The sequence below is a fragment of the Pseudopodoces humilis genome, chromosome 8 (genome assembly GCF_049639895.1).
Source record: "Pseudopodoces humilis isolate 2021_Gansu_Grassland_sample_001 chromosome 8, ASM4963989v1, whole genome shotgun sequence".
Classification (NCBI taxonomy): Eukaryota; Metazoa; Chordata; class Aves; order Passeriformes; family Paridae; genus Pseudopodoces; species Pseudopodoces humilis.
In genome coordinates this window covers 25,659,059-25,677,447 of record NC_142207.1, presented here as the reverse complement: position 1 = coordinate 25,677,447, position 18,389 = coordinate 25,659,059, and the positions used below count along the sequence as shown (strand labels likewise).

Here is an 18,389-nt window from a genome sequence, read left to right as displayed (position 1 = left end):
GCCTGTGGTGTTTTTTGGCTGCACAGTGTCCGGGTTAGACTGCAGTGAAGGAGCACATGTTATGAGTGGGGGAACTTTTTTTCTGCACAAGAGGCAAAACTGATGTTATAACCCACAGCATGTTACTGGTGTGTAATGTAAGGAGTGTGTTATGCTCATGCCTTTGTCACCTGTTAAAATACAGCTGCAATAACCAGTCTTCCTCTCAACCTCTCTGTGTAGTGTAGATGCAAACATTGCTTCATACTCCAAAGCAAATTCAAAGCCTTCAGTAGCTGGACTGATGGCTGAGGAAATCTATGAATGTATGATGTAATATATGTTGTATTTATAACATATGATATACAGCGGTGGAGTGTTGTGCTTATCAAGTCTGACAATTGGACTTGGACCATGTAAAATGTGTGTTAAGTTCTTCCATGCTTTGAGCTTCCAGCTTTGATAGGGGAAATTCTTATACTGGCTCAGAAAGTGCCACACTAGAACATGCTAGTTACAGCGTTAGTGGTAAAGATGAGGGCTATCCCAAGACTTATCCCAAGCATTTTTAGAAGAAAATTTTAATATGAAAAAGTTAACTGACATTTGATTATGGGTTTTCTACAACTTAGAGCATTCATAATTATGCTGCTCTTGGTAGTTTGTGGTTGTTCAGAAATAACACATCGTGGCTACTGATGCTGGTCTGATGTGGACCCCTTGTGTCTAGGGGTTGTGTCCCCTCTTGTGTTACCTGTTCCCACTAAATAACTTATTCCACAAACCTACAACAATGTGCTTGCTGAGTTGTGAATAAATCACTGAAGTGAATTATAGTGTGTGTCATTTTAAGTTAAAAGGCTTTTGTCACCTTTTGCTTTCAATTGTACTGGTTTGAGCATCTCTACTACTAAAATTCTTAGTCACTTTTTTTTTAATTTAAGCTTTTTGTGGGCACTTAAACAGTCTCTATGATATTGCTGATGGATGATTCGTGTTAAATTAACTTTTCAGCTCCTGTAGGTAGGAATCTATAGGAAGTGCATTTAGAACCAAAGAGGCAGTTTTGGGTTTGTACAACGTGGCTTGGCGTTGTGTTGGTCTTGTTCACAACAGTAAGTGCCCCACGCAAGATCGCTCTTCAGTGTTTTGTGCTGGAATTGAGGGAGCTTTCAAAAACGGTTCTAAGAATTTTTTCTTGTAAAATCAAAAGCAGGTATGCATCTGTCTCTATATTGCTTTTCTATTCATATACTGCAAAAGCCTTAACTTCTATTTTAAGGAATGACTGTCTATTCTAATTATAGCCAAAATGTTGCATGTTTTTATTGAGGTTATAGATAAAATCCTATATTCAAATGACAGGAAATAGAAGTGGATAATAGTGGATCCATTATTGAGAGTGTTCCCTCAGTCTATTGTTCTAAATGAGAAACATGCTTTCACACAGAACCATGGGAGACACTAACACAAAAGTGTATTTTGTTTCCCTGACTGGAGCTGGAGAAAGCAAAACAATATCAGTAGTTATCTGGTAACTGTGACATGCATGCATTTAATTTTCCCAGGCTGGCTTCACTAGAGTTATTCTGGCAAAAAAATAAAAGGGAAATGGAGTTTCATTTAGTATTCCATTAAAGTGATGGCCATAGTATCTGGTTGCTATGATGTAATTATTTAAAGAATACTTCAAGGGCCTTATAATTACAAGAAGTCCAAATATATGATTCAGATTTTTGAGCTGGAAAAGGCTACCCTCAACTAAGAAAAGCCTCCAGATCTCACCGAACTCAGTGTAGCCAGCAGCTGGGACTTGAAGCAGGCTGTGCCCATCCTGGGTGCCGAGGCGCTGGTTCCATGCACGGCAGAAAGGCTGCGTGCAGTGTCCTCCCACAGACAGAACCTCACTGTGAGATTTGACACAGTTTGAGATCTTTCGTAAAAGAAAACTCCATTCAATTTCCACTACTACAAATGTGATGATTCCTTGAACACAGAAATTAAATTAAACTGAGAGAATAAATAAGCAAAAAAATTGAAAATTAAAAACTACTCCATTCCATGTTCGTGACATTTTTAATACTCATCTTGCTAAGATGCAGAACAAGAACTATTGAATTTCCATTCATTAGCAGCCAACAGGATATGAATGAGTATTAACTTCAAACAAAAACTTGATTTATAACAACATCAAGTTGTGCACTTTAAAAAATAATTACAAATCATTTTTAAAAGGAAGAGTAACAGTGGAAGCAGTAATGAATATAAAACATGACTGATTAGGCTTAAAACATAACTTCAAGTATTTTATGGCATTTCCTTAGACATTTGTCTCATCTGTTTGTGCAATACCCATCTTTGCATAGTAAAGAAAAATTGGTTAGACTCCAGCCTTAAGTGATCTGGTTCTTGAACATGCACCTATACAGCTGTAAATTTGCCTTGCAGACTTCTCTTTTAGGAGTATCAGATCAAATCAATGAGATCATGCAGCAGACTGGAATGAGCTACACAGTTACCACAGTTTCTTGTCCAGCTGAATAGGTAAATAATGGAGCAAAAGTAGAGTGGATGAAATGGAGGCAGAATCAACCTGGTCTTCTTTTGGTGATGCTTTGCAATGAACAAGTTACCACTAAATGGATATGCACTTCCCAAAGCACAGTGAGGGGGATGTACAAAATCGACACCTATCACAAATCCAGTCTTTTAACTGTCTACCAGCACCTCAGCCTGTGCCAGCTCTGGGCTGTGTTGTCACTTGTGTCATGTACACACAGGGCAGAAAGTGTGTTCTTCCCATACACACAGTGGCTGAGGAATGGAGCATTAAATCAGTCAAGAAATCCTAATTGCTATGAAACTGCTGGTGTAAATAAAAATGTTACTCCAGCACTGAACATATATACATAGTAGCTGGGGACCACTGTGGTCTGATTTAAAACATCACATCACACACTAACAATGTTGTTTGTGAAATGCTTCTCCAAGGTTTATTACACAGGTAATTCATGTATATCCAGTTGACTTATTGTAATTTTTGATACCACTGGTGTTTCTGTTGTGGGTTATGCCTGCTTTGGAAGCAGAACCTGAAAAAAGTTAGAATTGTGTTCCCAATCAAAGCATTTTTAGGGAACCATAATAGAGTTGCAAGTATTTTTGGTTTGTCAATAGAGAAATGTCACTATTTGATTCTGATTAAAGCCAAGCAGAAAACTTTTAGAATAAGGTTTATAATTTCTATTAATGTCAACTACCTGTGTGCAGCACCTTTAACTTATAATGTAGTAAGTGTAAATGTGATTATGTTAAAGCTGATTGAAAATATTTAATAACTATGAATCAAAACCAATACATTGAGACTATGGAATTGAACGTTATCATAATAAGAAAAATAACTGAAATCAGGTTTTATAACTCACAGGAAAATGTCTGCAGCATTTTTTAATGTTTTGGCTTTTAAAGCTAACTTGGGAAATGGATGTCCTCTGAACAAAGATGCCAGAAGTAGTGTAACTGGGCTTCTGTTGTTACTAAGCTACAACTTTTAAATTAGATGCAAAATTACAAAAGTCTTTGATTAATTATCAGCAGACACAGCAATTAAATTTTCAGTTATTTCACTTACCAAATGATTTAAGTTTTAAGTCAAGATTAAAAGGATGAGCTAGACTGTTCAGCTCTGTACTTTAAGGGAGCCCTAAACTAGACCTCTTCACAAACCTTTCTCAAGGCAGTTGCAGCCAGGTGAGCCTGGTTCCTAGGGACACAGGACTGCTGCCCAGGACTGCTGTCTAAAAATCTGTGTTTGTACAGAAGGTGTCTCTAAAAGTAATGACAACACACCTGAAATTACCTGGGATTTTGCACATGTGATGGTAACTGGCTACCAGTAGCCAATGGTCAAAGTATTAATCTTGCATTAAACTTTGAAAAGTGACATGCATCAAAGAGATACAGGGAGTGAGTTAAAAAAGGTCAGTCAATCACCATTGCAAGCTGCTTCAAATGGATGGGTAGAAGGCAAGGCAAGAATAACTCATTCCAAGCTTTAACTTCTTTTGAGTATTTTAAGGCTTATTTAAGTTTTTATTTTACAGAATCTAGGCAGGAAAAAAAAGTAGCCTTTCTTAAAAGAAAAAAAAAAAAAGAGCTTGGCACTTCTGTGATTTGTTTGAGAGTGTGTTACTTATATAATGGAAAAGTCTGTATAACAGCCAAAAAAAGTAATTCAGACTTATAGTCAATACATAGATATGCATTTATACATTTTAATTGTTTTTGGTTTCAAGCATACAAACTTTAGATCACATCTGTTTGGTGTCAGAACTCCCTGCATCTGCATGCTGTTATCTGCCTTTTTTGAGCAAGCCCAGAACATCTGCTGTACAACATGCTACAGAAAAAATGGGGAGGAAAAAAAACCCAAAACCAAACCCAACATCAAAAATAGATTTACATAAAGAATAGAACCTTTTTATATGGGAATTCTTTTCTCTCATATATATATATATTTATATATAATCTGTGAAAATGATGCATCAAAATCTTATTTCCATATTTACACTTTTTCCTTCTTGGAAGAATTCCATCCATCATTTACTAGCTTCCATACCCAACAGGCTCCTGTCCAAGGTAGACAGTGAGCTCAAGGTGCAGGGAACCCTTAAGTCCAGCAGCAGAATGCACTGCTTGGCTGGAAAAGCTATTGAAGCCTGGCACTGGCTTCCCAGTGGTTTGTATTTATCGGGCTGCACATTCTGCTTGGGGTCAGCTTGCTAGCTTGGTTGTTTGTATGTGAGCCATGCAGGTTACCCTTTCAAAATTAGCTCCTCATGCCACTGGAGTTTGATAAGAAAAAGGAAGTCATGCGAACTCAAGTGAAGTTAGAGTGCCAGCAGGCTGGGAAAGAATCTTTTGCAATTCCATTATTTTGGAACAGTTCTCTTATTGCACTTGGTCTGTGTGTCTCCTTTGTAATTTGAGAAAAGGAAAAAAACACCTGATTTTTGAAGCAGTTTGCTTGTACCACTTGTCAGTTAATGTTAACAGGAGGAAGGTGAATAGAGGAAGTATTTCCAACTTATCTCCAAAGAGGACAATGTTCTACCAACTCACATCCCAACATCCCAACTTTGTGTTTATGGTTACTGTTCTCGTGTTCTTCCATACTGATTTAGTTCCTGTGTAGCTACAGCAAAGACCTCATACCCAAAATCCAGTAGTGCAAGAAGCAGCTTTTTGAATGGCATTTCTTCAGATAGGGCCTTGTTGAGTTGGATCGAACCTTCGTTTTTTGACATTTCTTCCAGGTTGCATCAAAAGGAGATGGAAAGAAAAAAATGCAAGACATTAGTTAGATATAACAGGAACAAAGCCATTGCTAAGGTCATAGTAAAGTAAAAGGCTCACACTGACACAGTTTAACCAGTAACTTTTTCAAGGGGTAACTGTTTAAAGAATTTGGTTGCATGCTTTCTTCAGCATGATATCAAGTACTGGTTTCCTTATGCAGTTTAAAGAGCATGCTGGCATACAGAAATCAATAACTTCTGTAGTACTTCAAATGGTGCTCTAAATCTGTAGAACTTCTCAGCTCCCAGTAACTTGTATGCACTAGGCCAAGAATGCACGCATCTACCTAAAGACAATGAGTCACAAGTGTGACTTGGCAACTTGAATGGCAACATTTCAGCCTCAGGGCTCTGAGTTCTCAGAGCATGTGCTCAGCTGTGGCTACACCACAATTAAGTTTCTGTAACCCAATGTGACAAAAGTGTGTGTGCCTTTGTGAGCTCTTACCACACCATTGACCATAAATGCTGTGAATCTTAGTAAGGTGCAAAAGACAGCTGAGACATTGCATTCGAAGGAGACTGGACAGCTTTGTCAGTTGTGTGATTAGAACTGAATGTTAACAGTGGGCAGCAAGCTGGTGACATCCAATCTCCTGCGATGTTGATGTCCTATGTCAAACAGCAAGACATTAGGAAGCAACAACAAAAGTTGGGTGCAACCTCCCCAGTATCTGGCTTTATGTGGGGCATCAAGCAAGGGGCTCATGCATTTAGTTTCACCATTGGGCATACACACCACTACCACCACCAAACCAACATGCAAAAAATACAGAACAGGAATTCATATATTCCCTAGATCTACAGACCAACCCCTGGATTTTCAATCTTCTGCAGCCCTGTTAACCTCTACCATTGCTATAATTTTCATTCTAAATATAAGGTTTAACTGGTGGTTTGAGACTAATACAAAGGCAACATATTTTTGAGAGGACTTCCAGAGGCTGGTAATTCTTGGACATCCTTGATTTTGCCTTTTTCCTTGGATGCCTGTGGTTGGATTTGTGCAAGATGAATGCTTAAGAATTGCTAGTTTCTGAAAGAATATTACTGTATTCATCTTTCAGTCTTTCCCCCTCCAGGATTACTGTACTAAAGCTCCTTTGGAGTGAGGCTGACTTGACCTCAGTATCTCAATTCCTCGTCCTCTAAACTACAGGTAAATTTGAGATTAGAAAATTAATTTTCAGGCCAACTTGCAAAACTGCCAGATAGGTAGTCTGAATATTACAGAACTTGGTTAAATGTGAGTTAAAGGCTGCTGTGCATCTGCTTGTCCTGACAATTTAAACGGGAAAAGGACATGTCTGCTTTGCTTCCCCCCACCTCCTCCTTTTAAATACTGTCTAGCATCGTGAATTCAAGTATTACTGACAAACAACTAATTAGTCCTTTTGAATCAACAATGGAGATGGAAAATCCAGGTGACATGACTTGTCCTTCTATTATATGGGAAGTACCAAATTCTCGTTTGCTTGATGAGGACAAGTCCTTAAAACAGACACTGAATTACATTGTTACCTGAGCTTATTTTAATTAAAGAAATGGACTTTGAAGTCTTAGAACATGGTACGGAGGATAGATGTTATGCTAGCTTCCCAGTACAATCTAACAAAACTCTTTTGACTTTTATCCTATCTGTTCTATTCTAACCCAATCTTCACTAGTGTACTGTTCCAGTACAAGCCTCATAATACATTCTGTGATCTGTCCAAACCATATCTTTACTTATTTCCTAGTTTTATTCAGCAGAAATACAGCCTTTGAGGAACAAGATACTGACCAAACCACTGCCTTTCTTCACTTAGGATATTCTGCTAACAATGTTGTATGAGAGAAAGAAATGTGAAGAACTAAAATAAGAGCCCGAAATACGGAACTATGAGGTACAGTGTCAATAAGGAAACGGTACACACATGCAATGCTTTAACAAGAGCTGCCATCATAGCACTTCAGAGGTGGGCAGGGAGGTGTTACCCTGTAGGAATTGAAATTCTGTTCTGATTACCTGACCTGCTTTAACAACTTCATCCTGAATTACCAACCATTATAATACTAAAATGAAGACAATTAGTAGCCTAATTTAAATTGTCAAATAGAACAAGTCTCCCTCTTCCCCAAGAAAATTACAATAAAGGAGAGTAGTTGAGTAGCAGTTTCTGGATATTTCCACCATTTATAGCTAGAAGTTATAGCAGTACAAGGTTCCTTCTGCTGTGTTTCAGTTAAATGGTAAGGGAGCAGAAGTGTCCTCTATGGAAGAACACCCAGGAGAATGATGCTGCTTCCTAGTCTTCTGTTGGTTTATGTGGAAGATCTTAGAACATCAACTTCTTTGCATTTAAAGTTTTAATGCCTCTTTTAATAATGAGGGTCAGCCTTTCTGTCTGTAATCCAACCAGAAAAAGAGTCTCTAACAAAAAGAAAAGTATAGGTTATTTTTAATCAAGAAAGCACTCCTTGCTACAGCACATCACTGCCTGACATGGTCATATTTACAAAAACCCAATATTTCAGAAAAGAAAAACTGGTTTCAAAAAGGGCTGGATATATTCAAGAAATGCCTTGCTGCAATCTGCTGCATTCTTTTGTGCAACCAACTAGGAATGTGGTCATAGAGTACATTACTGGCAAATGTGTGCCCCTGTGTGTGATCATGTAAGTACAAAGCTTTATTAAAGTATTTGCAGATTTTATGCAAACCCAGTATTTTAATCATTTCAACTAGCTAACGTTTTCATAGGAATTCCTAAAGCATGGTTCAAATGCTGAAGAAGAGCTTAAATAAATTAACTTTTGCTACAAAACTGATTAAAATTAACAAAATGAGGGATTAAAAAAAGCAACTTAAAATAAGACACCGATCTTCCATTTATTCCAGTGGTTTGGCAAAAAAATGAGAAAATACCTCATGTTTGATTCTAGCTGCTGTTTGTGCAGTGATGACTGGATTTTGGTCCACAATTCATGCTTGATGGAAATGTTGGTAAGGGATCAAAACCTCCTTCCGCATAAAATTGCCACCAGCATTCCACTGCTTTAACTTGTGAAAACCTTTAGGGTCTAACCACACAGACCAGTGCTCAACCTCAGCATCTCTTATAGCTGGGTAAGTCTTTGGTTCCTCCATTAATCTTCTGTTAAAGAAACAGAAAACCTTGCAGCTCTTTAGTGAAGAACAATTGCTGGAAATAGAATTGTGACTACAATCAATTCTCTATCTGCCACTTTTGTATTCTGCTATAACAAGCAGCAGCTTTTCATGTGCGTTTGCACATCACTCTTACTAATATTACCTCTTAGCAGTGTTTTGTTACCAAATTGCTGTTGAAGTCAGTAACAAAAGCATTAATTTACTTGTATTACTGCAGTAGCGTAGCAGAACTGAGTGCTAGAATATGTGCTAGGAAAAAAAGTGTCAGCCCTGGAGATACTCTCTAATGATAAAAATGTCCTTCCTCTATTAAACACTGTATATTGAAACCTTGCACAGACTTGCTGCACCAAAGTTAAGTTCTTACTGCTGTCTAAATACCAACAGATTTAAAAGTACTATGCAAGGCTCAACTGAGTAAAATCTACTTCTTAACAAGGTTTTTAACCACAGCCTTTAAGCCACTTGAGATGTCTAATGAGATTCTATATTCTGCAAAATTGTCAGTTAAAATTTTCTTTCCTATTCTGCCCACACATTAACTTGATTGACAATTAGCCTTGGATTCATTCTTGAAACTGGAAGTTGTTTGTTGAGCTGTTTTTACTTTGTTTCTCTAAATTTGCATCAAGACTTCTTTTACGCTTCCCCTCCAACCCCCACCCCCCACCTCGGTTCATGAACAAAGTTTGCTTAGTTGCAGCTTACGTTTGATATGGACTTGACACCACAGTACCGTATGTTCATATGAACATCTGATAACCTGTGAAACAGAAATCACATCCCCCAGTTTGTAAAGCATTAGCTATCTTCTCTCATAGTTGCAGAGACTAAATATATCACTTACTTAAAAAAAAGAAAAGAAAAAATCCATTTATTATCCTCCTCTCTCCCTCCAGATCTATCTGAAGCCAGGTATCAGGGGTCTACATGTGCTAGCCCTCTTTGTGTACAAGCTGAAAAGCCTCTTCTGTTCCCCTCTGGCCCCCAGAAGAAACATGCACTTCAAGCTGTGAGCTAGGCCAGGCCAGTGTATTTGAGGTTCTGCTACAGAATAAACAGTTGTATCTTGCTCTTGTGAGAGTAAGAGCTTCAGGAGGCATTTCCAGTGCAGATCCTCTGTAGGGATAATGAACTTCTCCCTTTGAGCAAACAAATGACACCAGGGTGCAAAGCTGACCACTTGTGACAGCAGTTTGAGAATTGTGAAACATGAAGAAGAAATAATCAATTAAATCCTGTATTGTTTTAGACAGGGAGGGATTGTCCTACTCCTCTCTTTTGTGCAAGGCCTCAAGCTCTGTGGCTGCTGGAGGCAGGGGCTGTGGTGCTGACAGCAAAGGGCAAAAGGTGACCAGGGCAAAATGCGGCTTGAAAAGACTCAGAGGAAGAACTGACTATTTTATATTTTCATGACATGTATTTTGTTTTCAGCAAACTACCTTGTGCAGTACAAGCTTATCATCTAGGGATGCACACCCTGTTTCTGCAAAGTCTATGAATTGCTAAGTAATGGATAAATGTCTCTTAGGGTAAAAAACTCATCCAAAAGGGTAAGTTGACTTTTTCCCAACAGAATCTAGCTTGGTTAATTCCCATGGGCACCCTTGCAACAGGCACTGAGAGAAAAATGAATGTGGCGGGTGCTGAGTCTTTCTGAGAACACCCAACAGTGACAGGCAGTGCAACTGGGAGTAATTGCCTTGTCCAGGAGAAAGGGAAAAGGCTGATTTTCAGCAGGCCTGAAAAAGATTTTGAAATATTTTGCTTCTATATGCATGTTTAATTAAGGCCAGATGAAACTTTGAAAATATAAGAGTATAAACCAGAAGTAAAACATTTTCAGGTGGCCTTTGAAAGTGAATAACAAGATAAATTAGACCTTATCACTAGATTCTACTTTGATAACTGCCTTAATCATTTTTTTCTTCACAAACTTTGACATGAAATATGAGTAGAGCCCATAGAAAATGTTCTTTGAATTATTATTATTACTATTACTTATTCTCCTTGAAGAATTATGGCTTATTGTTGCATTATGGCTTAACCTTGATTCGTGTTATTGAAAAGAAACAACTTTAAATACCATGAGAAATCACTTGTACTTAATTACTTCCATGATCTGTTAGGTTATAAACACTGATTCTAAAAGGAGATCTTTTTTTACCAAATACAGACCATACAAATGGGCAGAATGGACACTACAAAAAGGGTAGGAATTAAGTACCTTTGTACAAGACTCTGTTTCTTTTAACAGTCCCAAGTGGAATGACTAATCTGCTAGTTCATAGTTACAAAACACATCAAACTAGAATTGGGAGAGAAATGCTTTCATCTTTCAGGAGAAAGCTCAAGATTTCAAAATGGTCTCTCTGAACCTGAATTTGCTTTGTTTTTTTAATTGTGTATCAATAATAATAGTAATTAAAACAGTAACCACAAACAAGTTAGGTCTGCTATTCCTGAGTCAACACAGTTGTTCCTGAAAACTACTCTGCTCCTTCCACCTGATCATTTACACAACATTGCTCATTTGTCAAAAAGTTGAGCAGTTTGAAAGTACTACTACATTCAAAATAAGACACGTATCTTTTGGGGGCTTTTTAACCAATGTAATCAGCTTCTGAGAACAATGCCACTGAATGGAGGTGAAAAAAGACCTTGTTCCTTAAGTGTTAATTTAATTTTCATGAATTCACCTAATTCTTTTATTGTTGTTCAACTTTGCACCCTGGTAACATTTGCTCTTTTCAAATTCATTTCCTCCGCTTGTTTACTGCATGTGTAATTGCTTTTCTTGTTTAAAGCCGTTTGTTAGAGTCTGGGGAACTCTTGTAGCAGGAACTCAAAATTTAGTGATATAAGCAAGAAATAGAAATGCCAGAGCCACCAAAGAGAAGACATGCGGCATTGCTTACTTAAAGCCCCATCCTGTCCCCCCAAGGACAATAGCTGCTACCAGGATGGCACCAGCGATGGAGCCTATTATAAGATTGGTGGCACTAGGACCTGTGATAAAGGATTAGGGTAAGACAGACATAAGAACCAATGACTTTATTCACATTATGTGAAGCATCTGAAGGGTAGTCAGACAATTCAGGGCATACAGACAGCACACAAGGTGATGCCTCTAGACAGTCTCAACAAGGCCAACTTAACTTATTTTTCTTTAACAATAGGAACAAACAAAGCTGTTGGTCTCTGCATTGTGCTATGCTGACTTCTACCATTGATAAAAACCTGGTATTAGACAGTGAATTCCATTGTAACTTACTCCATTACCTGCTGCATGAACAGTCAGCTGAGGACACTAAGATAGTTGTGAATAATTCCTTATCTTAGAGGGAAAAGTATGACTGCTGTATGTTTTAAGACTACAGAAAATGAGAAATAAAAAAATCAAAAACCCCTCTCTTTTTTCATGGAGCTCCTGAAAGGTGTAGATATTTTAATTTGAGCTGAGAGTGTCTACCACCACTTACTCATCAGAGTCCAGACTCCCTACAGTTACATCAATGCTAAATTTACAATTGTTTGACAAAAGCAAAGGATTATATAATAGAGAATGACAGTTGAAATAAAAGTCTATTTCCACTGAGCTTTCCAAACATCAAAGCATCTCTTCATAAACCTCAAGAAGCTACTGAACAACAGAATGGGGAAGGGTGGAGCAGAAAAAAAGAGCAACAAAAAGAAGCAGCACAAAATATGTTCGTGCAATTTTCTGAAAAGGGCAAGAGAACACCTAAATAAGATATTAATAATTGACCCTTAAGTGCTCTGTTTACACAGGACAGAGGAAAACTGACAATAGGCTTTAGTAACGTTTGCTCTGTACAAAAACTTCCTCTTGCAGTCTTTGATGTAAAACATTGCATCTGAATTCAAGGCAAAATGAAAGCAACTCAATTCTTCTGCAGCATCTCACATATTTTTTATTTAACCATTTACATATTCAGGAATAGCCTTCAAAAACAATTCTTACCTCCCATCCCACTCTCCCAAAACCAACATTTTTACAAAGCAATTGGAATTTCCTAATTAATTATTCTGAAACTGAGTTTGGAAAACTGTCACACAGCTAACATGAGGAAGAGAGAGGAGCAGCCAGAGAGCAGAAAAGAAAGAGCAAGGGCAGCTGCAACAACTGATAGTTTTAAGCTATTAGGTCAGTATCACAAAACCTCCTGCCCAGCCCCACACACTGCAATAAGCACTTACCCTAAGGTTTAAAATTTACTGTGGCCACTTAACTTTACTGCCTCCACTACATGTTTGTCACCTCAGCGCTTCTGGAGATTCTGATTAGCCAAAAGAAAAACTTTTTTAAAAAGTTTTAAAAATTGCTTCCTGCAGTTCCTACACAAAAAGTATGCTGGAATATGAATAAAATACTCGGACTGAAGAAAAATATAGTGAGCTTTACAGATGAACAGTGCACAAATTTACCAACACAAATCAAAAGGTAATTTTGCACAATTTGGAAGAACGTATCTTATTTGGACTTACCTTTAAGCCACACCTGACTCAAATTAACAGGAGTAAGCATGGTGGAGGGTAAGTGCCATCCTGCAGGCATTGTGGTTCCAATTAAGGCTTGCTAGCAACAGCAGCCTAATGAGCTACCATATCTGACTGAGATCTATGGCTTACTCTGGATTTCATCAAATGATCTCACAGAACAAATGACTCAAAACACAGCAAGTGATTTATCTGTAATTTCATTAGCATTTTACAAGGCTTAAGCCAATTTCTTTCTAGCTATAGAATGCCATCTTCTCACAAGAGAGGTACAATGATTAATTGATAGTACCAGTCATAAATTAGATAAAGATGTGCCAAATCACCACCTTTTACATCCCTCTCCTCACTATGTTCCATGGTTGTTAAGTGCCCAGGGATGTGTATCGATTTAATGGTGCACATCTAATCACCAAACAGCAGTTTACTCTTTCAAAAGTAAATCAGTATTGGTTTTATTTACTATAAATATAAAAGAATTCAATCATTTTAAACAAAAGATAATATATAAAACAATTATGGTCAGTTAATAGAAAAGGACAAATATAAAAAAAATCAAGCTTGTAGAATAGGTAATATGACTAAACAGCAACCACTTATTTAAGAGACTGGAGTACTCCAACTGTTGAATCCCAGTTTCAAAATACAGAGATCTAAGAGGATCACTGATAAGCCATTTTATGGACACAGTTTGTCTTAAAAGTACTGAGAAAGAGATTACTTTCATGTGTTGTACCTTACTGTAAGGATCTATGCCTTATGTTTTACTAAGCATTACCAAATAAATTGTATTATTAATAAACAAGAATTTTGCTACCAGTAAAGGGGCATTTATGAAGAAAAATAAAAATCCCTATGTTTCAGCTCAATAAGCCTCTCTAGTCACGGCACTCAGATGCTTGACAAACCAGAAGTAAGAGGAAGGTTTTAATAACCACCATACTGCAGGATCATTTTCCATCCAGACTATCACAGGAGGGAACACTTTGGTACCTTTGTTCTTTCTGCCACACTATTGCTGTAACCTGCAGACAAATTTATCAGGAGGAAGCTCCTGCAGATAACTGCCTGGCACACCTTTTCCTGCAAGGACACTGCCTCTGGCATGGCTATCCTACCATCCCTGGCTATCTTTCAGGACCCTGATACAAATGCTACTGAAGATGTTAAAGCAGAACACACCTGTAACTTCAGTAGATTTTAGAGTATTCCCTAAATCTTCATCATCATCAAATAGATCCTACAAAAACTAATACACACCATTTGAAACTCTGCCAGTATTAGAAAAGGCAAGTTTACTGCAGACTCTCCTGCAGGTAACAGCAGTGCTGGTGATCTGATGTATTTCTTGCCAGCCAAATCCTTTGGTTTTGTTAAGTTATCAAAGCTAAGTATCCGTTTTGGTATGAAACCTGGAAAAAGACCTACTGCACTATTTTATCCCCCATGATTCCTGAAATAAGTTCATAAAGCATTAAGTAATTAAAGTTATTTCAGCACTTTGAACAAGCATTTACAATTTGCAAGTGAAGTGGCGAGGGAGGAGGAAGGACAGATCCTGGCATCAGGTTGTGGTGATCACAGCCTCCCATGCAGCCACGAACAGTGAAGGCCAGCAGGGCCTGAAGGGCACTGGGAACAGAGAGGGAATTTGCATTCCCTACGTGCTTTCTATAACCAACAAAACACAGCAGTGGCTTGCCTTGAATGCACATTTATAGAAGAAACCAGAGGACAGAGAAATATGAGATGTAAGAAAAAATAATGAAGACAAACAAAAAGAATGAGTCAGGTAGTGAGCAATAAAAGCAGAGGAGAGATGAAGAAAAGCTGGCATTGGTACAGAAGGATACAGCAGCAAAAACAAATGGTCAGGGACACTGGTCAGAGCTGAGTGGTTTGAGACAGCAGGTGAGGGAAGAGACAAACAGAAGGGAACAAGGCAGAATGTAAGCAAAAGGCAAGTAGTCCTCAACTTGTAGGTAAATTTTCTGCTCCAGAATTTGTCCCCCAAATCTCTACAACTTCCACAGTTTTTCTTCAGTTTTTAGCAAGCCGTTGTAAAAGCTACCAGTAAAACACAGATCTGATCTTTCTAGAGGAAATGACCTATTACCTTCTTCCTTCTATATGTTTTCTAGTAATTGTCCTCTGTGAACACAAAGTCTCTTCTGAGAATCTTGGATCAGTTTCATGTAAGGACAGGTTCCTAGGGCTGCAGACTCAGACACACAAAGTGCTGCCTCACTGGACTAGAATTGTGTGTGAATGCCTTTGCACTCAGCTGTGATTGGAAATCACAGACTCTCCTGCTAATGAGTCCCCCTTGAGAGAGGTGCCACTGTCATTTGCCAGGTGTCATATATAGCACTAGAAACACAGAGAAGTTGGAAATCTCAGAGCAGCAAAATAGCAGTCATAGCATCTGTAGTTTGCACAGTGAATGCAAAATGAAGACAGCTCTTACATGGGCCTTTTTATATGTGCATATATACATAAACACAAAGTTATATAAATCATAGCCATTGTTAAAATTGAGGTCTTGGGATAACACTTAGGATTACCATTTCCTAGAACTATGAAAAGACAATAACAATTTCTCATACATATTCTTTATATATGAATACTACTCTCCAGCACAGTGCTATCTTGAGGTAACAGAATCCTAGCAACAGAACCTTCAGAAGCTTTATTGTAAAACTACCTGTCCGTATGACTATCATCAGCTTTCATCTGCCTAGCTTGATCATTAGACTGAAAGCCCTGCATGTAATGAAACAGTTCACATTACTCAGTCCATTTAGAAAAATAATCAAGAAATTCCATTTTTTCTCCTTTTCCTTTCTTCTTTTTTTGGTTTGTTTTGTTTTTTGGTTTTTTTTTGTTTGTTTGCTTTTTTTGGTAATTTGGTGTAATGGAAACATTCAGACATTTCATTTTATGGTGACAATGTAAAAATTCACAAACTTTTTGTTTTATGCCCCACATTATCCCAGACAGGAGAAGGTTCAACACTGCATGAGCAAACCACGTGACACAGACACAGTCAAATCACACGACAAATACGATCACCACAGGACAAAGCTAAGGGGCAACACAGAGGGCTCAGGTGCATACGGTTACCTCACACACTAAGGCACCAGACAGAGAACTCAAACTAAGAAAAGTGCTTACTCTATTCCCCACCCTGTGCCTCCAAAAATCACCCCCAAGGCCAGTATGGTCCCTGCCACTGCACCTATTAGCCTGTTAGCGGCCATGCTCACTGTGTGGAGGGAAAAGGGAAGAATTTTTCAGGAAATCATCGCACATATGTCTGAAATGAAAACATGAAATAATTCCTCAAAGGAATACTTTAGGATATAATTCACTGTTGGATAAACAATTCAAATCTCCTCACAAACCTTCGTTTACCAAATAACATAGCTTTAAAAACTGTGAAATGAGGTCTATTCAGTTTTCTTTGAATGCTTGCAAATATTTCAATGAAAAGTTTTCCTGTAAATTCCTTTCAGCTTGTGATTCTATTATTTACTCTAAAAGGGAACATCCTCAACCTACTGCTTTTTTAAAACAGCCAAAAGGTAAATAAATTGCCAATAAGAAAACTTCCTTTTTGATCACCAGAAACTTACTGTATCCACAGCATAATTAAGAAAATGAAAACATTGTTTGGAAACAATTCCACCTCAAAATAAAAAAAAACAAAAACAATTTTTAAATCAATTCCTTTACTAATTAGTAATATTTTGGTTTTTTACTGCATTTATCAATAGGACTGTGTTTATCTATATGACCTAAAACCAGGTAACGCCTTTTAAAAGCAAAACCTACCCTAGAAACATGCTTCAGGTAACACCCTAGAGATTTTGATATGTTCGGATAGTCTCTCAAGACATTGAGGCCTAATTTTTAATCCTTAGGGGAATTCTTTTGAGGGAAAAATTCTGTACATCTCCTATGTTAGAAATTAAAAGTTTGATAGATTCATTGAGTCACAAGTCATAAGCAAGGAGCTGAATTCCCTGTCAAATGGGAACCTAGGGAAAAGATTTTATAGACTCCATGCTGAGTGAATTGTTTTCAAATATTTTGGGAATTTTTTTCCTGTTTCATAAATATACACACACAAACACACACACGCACACACTTGAGACATAAGTTCTATACTAAAATAAATACTACTCCACTAGTCAAATAAAGGCCTAATTCTGCAAATTAAACTGCAAAGAATAATCTCATGTGTAGATGGAGTTCCACTGACTTCAAAACTGCTAACCCACACTCTGAAGTAATTCAAAGTTTCTGCAGTAACCAAAAACAAACAGCAAGAACTCTTTGTGTTCCCCAAACTGCTAAATGCTGTGTACATCTGGTAGTACAGGATACAGTAGGTTGCTGAGTTTAGAGTAATTCAAGAGTCTTGTATTAATTAATAGCAACATAATAAAGGACCACAGATTTTTTATCCTGAAATAGAGAATGGAGCCAAACATCAATTGATGGATGATGGAAAAGTCTGAAAAGTACAGCAGAATAGCAGTCAATTGTCAATTATCATAATACATAAATAAATAGCAACAGTCCCTAACTATACATGTTCTAATTGTAACAAGAAAAATACTTGGAGTTTTAGTGTGAAAAATCATAAACCTATTAGATGAATTTTCACATCATGAGTGTTTCACTTCCTCCAACCTTATGGCCAAGGAAAAACAAGTATTTTGGTTTCTGTCTTAGACTTGTAAACTGGCTTATGCCATAGGGAATAATACGGGATAAAAACTTAATGGAAGCTATTCTTGGGTATGTTGGGTTGTTACGACAATGAAAAGCACTACTGTACTCTTCTGAAATCTTCTCACAAAGGAATTCCTCTATAAGCACACAGAAAGAGAACATAGTGTTCAGCCTCCTAAATTCACTTCTAGATGATTGAAAATTAGTAAATTACTGTAACACCATAAGAAAAATAATCTATCTTTTGAGATCATTGAGCCACCTTGAACAAAAGCACAGTCTGCCGTTTTGCAGAGGACTCCACTGAAAATGCAGTCTAAACTTTGCCTGTACCTGCTGGCAGAAATCCATGCACATACTATTAATTTAAGGCTTTTCTGCAGAATATTTCAATGTTCATGTATTAATTTTCACAAAGGTACATCCATTCTGAATTAGATGAGTAAATCTGACTTACAGTAATTTATCAAAGATAAGTGTACCTTCTGTTACCCTTCCTATAGACCTTTTCACAGAGGAGGGAATCATTTCTTACCTACCAGATTTGGAAATGAACAAAGTAAAATTCATGCGCTCACAGTGTCACAGCTGTAAATCCTTCTCTCCTCATCCACACACACAAAGAACTGAACAGCTCT

At 37.6% G+C, this 18,389-nt stretch overlaps 1 protein-coding gene across 1 annotated transcript in view; it reads right to left on the bottom strand.

Annotated features, from left to right (window-relative positions):
- Positions 1-2,036: 2,036 nt before the first annotated feature.
- Positions 2,037-18,389, bottom strand: part of ADAM23 (ADAM metallopeptidase domain 23) — a 79,550-nt gene continuing 63,197 nt past the window's right edge. The window contains exons 28-29 of the mRNA XM_088058966.1: positions 11,409-11,499; positions 2,037-5,287 (exon numbers count right to left, since the gene is read on the bottom strand). Of these exons, the coding sequence (XP_087915092.1) occupies positions 5,239-5,287; positions 11,409-11,499 (140 nt within the window). The 3' untranslated portion in view covers positions 2,037-5,238. The remainder of the gene's footprint in view (positions 5,288-11,408; positions 11,500-18,389) is intronic.